The sequence below is a fragment of the Marmota marmota genome, unplaced genomic scaffold (assembly GCF_001458135.2).
Source record: "Marmota marmota marmota unplaced genomic scaffold, marMar, whole genome shotgun sequence".
Lineage (NCBI taxonomy): Eukaryota > Metazoa > Chordata > Mammalia > Rodentia > Sciuridae > Marmota > Marmota marmota.
In genome coordinates, this window is record NW_026000037.1 from 40725152 (window position 1) to 40731151 (window position 6000).

Sequence of the window (6000 nt, forward strand, 5' to 3'; positions counted from 1 at the left end):
TCCCTGGTGCCCCCCTGCCCCCTCAAAAAAGGAAAACCATCCTATTGCCCTCTTGCCTTACTTTCAAACTATAAGTTTGTTATCAAGGAACTAAAATGTGGAATTTATTACCAGGTGATATGAAACAACAAGAAATTACAATGCATTCTATCTTAAATTCTAAAAGACTCTACAAGAAATTCCCTTTTATAATGATGTTAACTAGCCTGTCATAAAATTCACACAAAAGAACAAAAGCCAAAAACAGCTGAAAAAAAGGAAGAAAAACAAGAAAGGGGGATTTGCACTACCAACTGTAAAGGCTCCTGATGTTAGAAAGTGGTCCTGGTGCAGGGATAAAGAGAATAGTGTAAAACAGAAAGCACAAGCATAGGACTCATGAGAAAACAGACTGCAGAGAGAAAGGGTTGTAAAATAGTAGTGAAAGAACAGATAATTCAAAACATGATGAGTAGGTGACTAATTGTTGTTTATTATTAACTGATCATCCAATTAAATCCCTCACGGGGACCCATACAAAGTCTTGATGGATTAAAGACTCAAAAGCAAAAATCAAAACTTTATAAAACTTTCAGAAGAAACTAAGACAGGATCCTCACAACTCTCAATAGAGAAGTCTTTCTGTAAAATAATAAAAATAAAATCAAAATGGAATGACAAATATCACTATATTAAAACGATTTTTCTGGGGCTGGGGTTGTGGCTCAGCAGTAGAGCACTCGCCTAGCACGTGCAAGGCCCTGGGTTCAATCCTCAGCACCACATAAAAACAAATTAATTAATTAATGATATCGTATCCAACTACAACTAAAAAATAAATATTAAAAAAAATACTTGAAAAAAAACCACACAATTTTCCTTACAATAAAAGACACCAAAGACAAAAGGCAGCAACAAACTAGAATATAAAGTTGCAAATTTCCATCATCAAAGATTAGTAGAAAATATATAAAGAACTCTACAAGTCAAAAAGAAAAAGTAATCCATCAGCATAATGAGCAAAAGTAACCAGCAGGTCATTTACAGAAAAAAACACAATGACTGAGAAATATATGAAAAGATGCTCAACTTCCATGAAGTTGAAATGAAATGAAAGCAATGTATGACTTCGTACCTGTATAATGAGCATAAATTTAAAATTCTAACAATACCTAGAATTAGTGAAGATTTGGAACAATAGGAACTTCACTTCCATTGCTGCTGGAAGTAAAACCTCAGACATACATTTGAAAGGGTAATTCTGCGTTATTATTATTTTTCAACTTTTCATTCCCTATACTAAGGAATTCTTCAATCACATCCTTAGAGATATCTCTCACTCATGAACACAAGAAAATGTGGATAAGAACTTTTTAAGAACTTTCAAATACAATGTTGTTTGTAATATAAAAAAACTGAAAACAATTATGTCCATCAATAGGTGACTGGATAAAAATATGACACATTCACACAATGGAACATCTCATAACCATTAAAATTAATCAACTAGAACTATAAACATCTATGTGAATAACTCATAAAAAATGCTAAATGATAACAGAATAAAAAGGGTGTTTTTAAGAAGTTTGAAAACAGGCAAAACAATATGTAGTATATTTATATGTGTGGTGTACATATTTGTAAAATAGAATTCCTCCTAATTGGAGAATATTTAACAGAGAAACAAGAAAAAAATGGAACCAGAGAGGTGCTAAAAATACTAAAGTACTTCAACTATCTTCAACGTTCTATTAAAAGAATCCAATACATCAAAATATTAGGAACTTACACAGTTGGCTGATAAAAGTGGAAGTTTATATTATTTCTTATATTTTATGCTCAAAATTTCATATTTTTAAAAACTTCAAAATACATTAATTACAATTTGTAACCACTGAAAGTAATGTTTTTTGGTACCATGCAAGCAAAATATAGAAAAAATTGTGTCAAAGGTACCTTTTCATCCATAACTAGAATTTTAACATTTTACAAAGATTATAACAGCCATATTGCATTTAAGGATTGACTTAAGTTATAAATTTGAATGTATAAAAGTATGCTATTGAAATGCTATCACTATTTACTTTTATGTTGGGGTTTCTTATAAAATTTTATGGGAGAAAAAGATTGCATGACTGAAAACCCCAAGCTACTTCACTGTTCAAGTTCTTTTAACTCAACAAAAGCCAAAAATATAGCAATACACACGTTCAACTTTCACTTGGAAAAGTATCCTCTTAACATAAAAGTGTACACTTTGAACTGCTGTCTCAGAAGAGTTTTGTAGAGGGAGAATTGCATTCAACTTGAGGGTTGAGGGACACAGGTGAATATATATTTAAGAAAGGAAATAACAAGGTTGTTGAAAAGTGAAAACGAATAGAAAGGAATGGTAAATAGCAGAGGCAGAAACTAGCCAAAAAAAAAAAAAAAAATCGTCTGGCTTGAGAAAAAAGAAAAAAAGATATGCAAACAAAGACTGGAGTTAGGGTGCAGAACAGAGAAAGAAGTCATAACTCAGGAACCATTGTAGTAAGACTGGAAAAATTAGTACAGAATACAAGGAAATGACATCTTTAATACTAACCACCATAATCTTCCTATTGTGGTTTTGCTCCTCATGTGCTTTTAGTTTTTTTGTTTTGTTTTGTTGAGATAGGATTTTGATATGTTGCACAGGCTGGGCTAGAACTTGAGATCCTCCTACCTCAACTTCCCCAGCTGGGATTACAGGCATGTTACCATGCCCAGCCTACCCCTTATGTTTTACTTTTTCCTTGAAAAGTCCTTTGGTAGGTAATTATTACTATATAGGAGGTGGTTTCTTCCTGATATAAGAGGTAGTCACTTCCTGCTAATAGAAGAACTGTCAGGAAAGAATGGAGGAAGTAGATAGTATTAACCTTTATAGAGACAGTGTCTACCTTATTAAAACAATAAAGGGAAGATGTAAAGCATTTCATATATTCCTCCTATCTTTCTTGTACTATATTTATCACTTTATATAATAATTATCTACTTAAAGGATGTGTCCTATGTTAAACTGAGAATTCCTTGAGGGCAGGTACTCATAGTGTATTCATTTCTTTGTGGCTCCAGACCTTTACAATGTCTGGCACACATAGTGATTCAATGCATGTTTGCCAAATGAAAAGTGAACCAATGTATGACCAAAAAAGAAAAAAAAAAACAACACAAATAATAAAATGGAAAACAGATGATAAAGACAATGACACTATAAAGGAACATTCCTATCGAAATTTTGAGTTTAACAATGCTCTGTATTACTTAACTAAAATTCAAAGGGGCTTTTAAGATTTGGAAAATGCAATAAATAAATTTTTTTCAATGCCATAAGTTTAAGGCCAATTTGAGATCCTTACTATTCCATCCTACTTTTTCTGATTTCATTGACTTGAATAAAAGTTACAGGTCAGCCTCAATCAAACTCTTTCACCCTTAACTTGCCTTTTAGATACTGAATTCTGTTATATCTGAGATGATCAACACTTGGAACTTTGGCTGATGGCATTGCCCATGAAATAATCAATACAAATTCACCAATGCCTCTTTTACTGCATCAACAAACAGTGATCTGTTAAACTATATATGAACCTCAGGTGTCAATGAAAGGAAGATTTAGAAAAGAGAAACTCTCAGAGCAACTCAACCTATTTTTATAAGTGTTCAATTAGAAAATAATGGGTTTACAGGAAAGACTACTATTAAACGAAAGTTGTCTTTTTAAAAATTATTACAGCATTATAGTTATACTGTAATGTAGTTTGGTTCATTTTTGACAAAATCATACATGCATGGAGCTTGATTCAATCTCCATCCCCTCACTTTACAACACCTCCTTTAGAACACCTACTCCATTAATATCCCTGTATATTTTTGATATCCAATGCCTCCCTCCCCCCTATCATTTTGCTCTAGTTTACACAAGAGAGAAAACTATTAGACACTTGATTTTCTGAGTCTGCTGGTTTATTGCACTTAGCATGATGTTCTCCATTTCCATCCATTTACAGCAACTGCCTTAATTTCATTCCCTTGAAGAAAGTTTACAGTTGTCAAATTTTAAAATATTTTGCCTTAGCTAGGCACAGTGGCTATGCCTGTAATCCCAGACGCTAGGGAGGCTGAGGCAGGAGGATCAGGGTTCAAAGCTAGCCTCAACAAAAGCCAGGAGCTAAGCAACTCAGTGAGATCCTATCTCTAAATAAAATATAAAATAGGGCTGAGAATGTGGCTCAGTGGTTGAGTGCCCCTGGATTCAATCCCAAGTGCCTTATTCTATCTTGCCTCTTTTATTTCATTTCATTAGAACAAAATGAAAACCCTCACAATAACAATAAAAAAAATAACAGTCTCACAAATGTAGTACAATTGAAATAAATAATTTAGTGTTCCAAAAGCAGAAACTGAACCCCAGAATGAAGCTTCCTAAATTTATGACAGTCACTTGTGTTCATCTACCAATTTAAAAATTGAATGAAATAATAGAAATACATATTTGAAGACTGACTAAGGATAAATACATAATTATAAATATTTACCTTCATATTACTTGATTCTTTTGAACATAGTTGGGGATTACATAACATGCCAAAATGGGGCACCTTGTACAGACTTCACAACTAAGAAATTCTTACTACAAAACAGATGGCTCACTGCTAAGATGTACAGTATTCTGTGTGTCTCAGGCAATTTTAAGTCAATTTTTTTTATTCTAAAGCCTATAAATCTACCTATAATTCCGTTAATTACTGCTACAAAAAATGTTTTCTTAGCCGGTTTGTTTTTAATGTTACCCTAATGCCCCCAAATAAGTTCTTATATCGCATCCTCCTTTTTCTCATTCTAGACTCGTTGAAAGACCAGCTCTATTAGACCAAATAATATTTAATCCCACCTAAAATTATTTGTTGGGGGCTGTTTTGAGATTCTACAGTTTTCTTTTTCATACTCTAAAACAGAACATCCGGTAGCACCTTCACAATCGCAAATCCTGAAGCTGCATTAGCAGGGCTTGGATGCATACATAAACAACATGAAGTTCCAATTCAGAGGGAGTAAGTTCACGTCTCCAGTTCTGGGAGGCCCGAACAGGGTCTACCCACTGCGGCAGCGCGTTCGGGGCAGCTCTGGAAGAAGCAGGAAGTTTGTATCAACTCCCCAATTACTTGGTCTCCAGTGAAATGCAGGACCTTCTCCATTTCTGCAGTTGACGGAGAACGGCCCTTTCAGAGTCCCCAACTTCAGGCAGGAGGTACTCCCCAAGCCACTAGTCACGCGCCCAGGTTACCCCCAGAGAAACCCCGACGTCGAGGCGGCGGCACCGCCCCTTCCCTCTCGCCGCTCAGTTAGCTTTCCAATCTCCAGAGTCGCCGCCGCCCACTTTCTAGCTAGACAAACACCAGCACAGGGCCGGGCACAGCACTTACCCACGTCTTGCTCAAAGGGGTTGGCCGCGAACAAAGGCATCCTGTCAGCACCCGAGCCCGGTTCTCTGAGATGCGCTAAGGCCGGGCAGTTGCTCCCTGCTGGGTGACCCACCGCGGCTTCCTAGACCGCTAGACTCAACTCTGGCCGTCTTGCCCACACTTCCGCCACCGCACCTGCCCGGTTCCTGCCTGACAGGCCAGCTCCAAGTCCGCGCTCCGCCCCCGCGCTCCGCCCCCAACTCTCCTCTCGAGACGAGATCCAGAAGGCCTCGAACATCTTCGCAGCGCACCTGTTGCTGTCATCCTTCAGGAAGAAGTGGCAGCCCCTGACCCAGATCCTTTCAAAGGTCAGGCAGCCGCCGAAGCCACCTTTTCTTTGCTAGGACCCCGTGAGCCACGGAGCCGGGGACCTTCAGGCCGGAAGTTGTCTCCCCAAGAATTGGAAGATGCCGGAGACCCGGAAGCTGCAGTGTTGGCGGAGGCGCAGCTGGGGGCGCTGTCGCCTTGGACTTTTCGCGCGAAGCAAACTGGCTCTGAGAGCTACTTTCTTTTCACAAATTTAATTTATTCC

General features: G+C 37.2%; 1 protein-coding gene across 5 annotated transcripts in view; it reads right to left on the reverse strand.

The window, feature by feature from the left end:
- The window catches only part of Stam2 (signal transducing adaptor molecule 2), a 57705-nt gene extending 51908 nt beyond the window's left edge, over nucleotides 1–5797 (reverse strand). Inside the window, exons 1-2 of one of the 5 annotated variants that reach the window (XM_048812265.1) lie at nucleotides 5430–5797; nucleotides 4898–5129 (exon numbers count right to left, since the gene is read on the reverse strand). In XM_048812265.1, the coding sequence (XP_048668222.1) occupies nucleotides 4898–4949 (52 nt within the window). In that variant the 5' untranslated portion in view covers nucleotides 4950–5129; nucleotides 5430–5797. The remainder of the gene's footprint in view (nucleotides 1–4897; nucleotides 5130–5429) is intronic. The other 4 variants (XM_048812263.1, XM_048812264.1, XM_015479182.2 and 1 more) reach the window with 4 other exon arrangements.
- Between the last annotated feature and the right edge of the window lie 203 nt (nucleotides 5798–6000).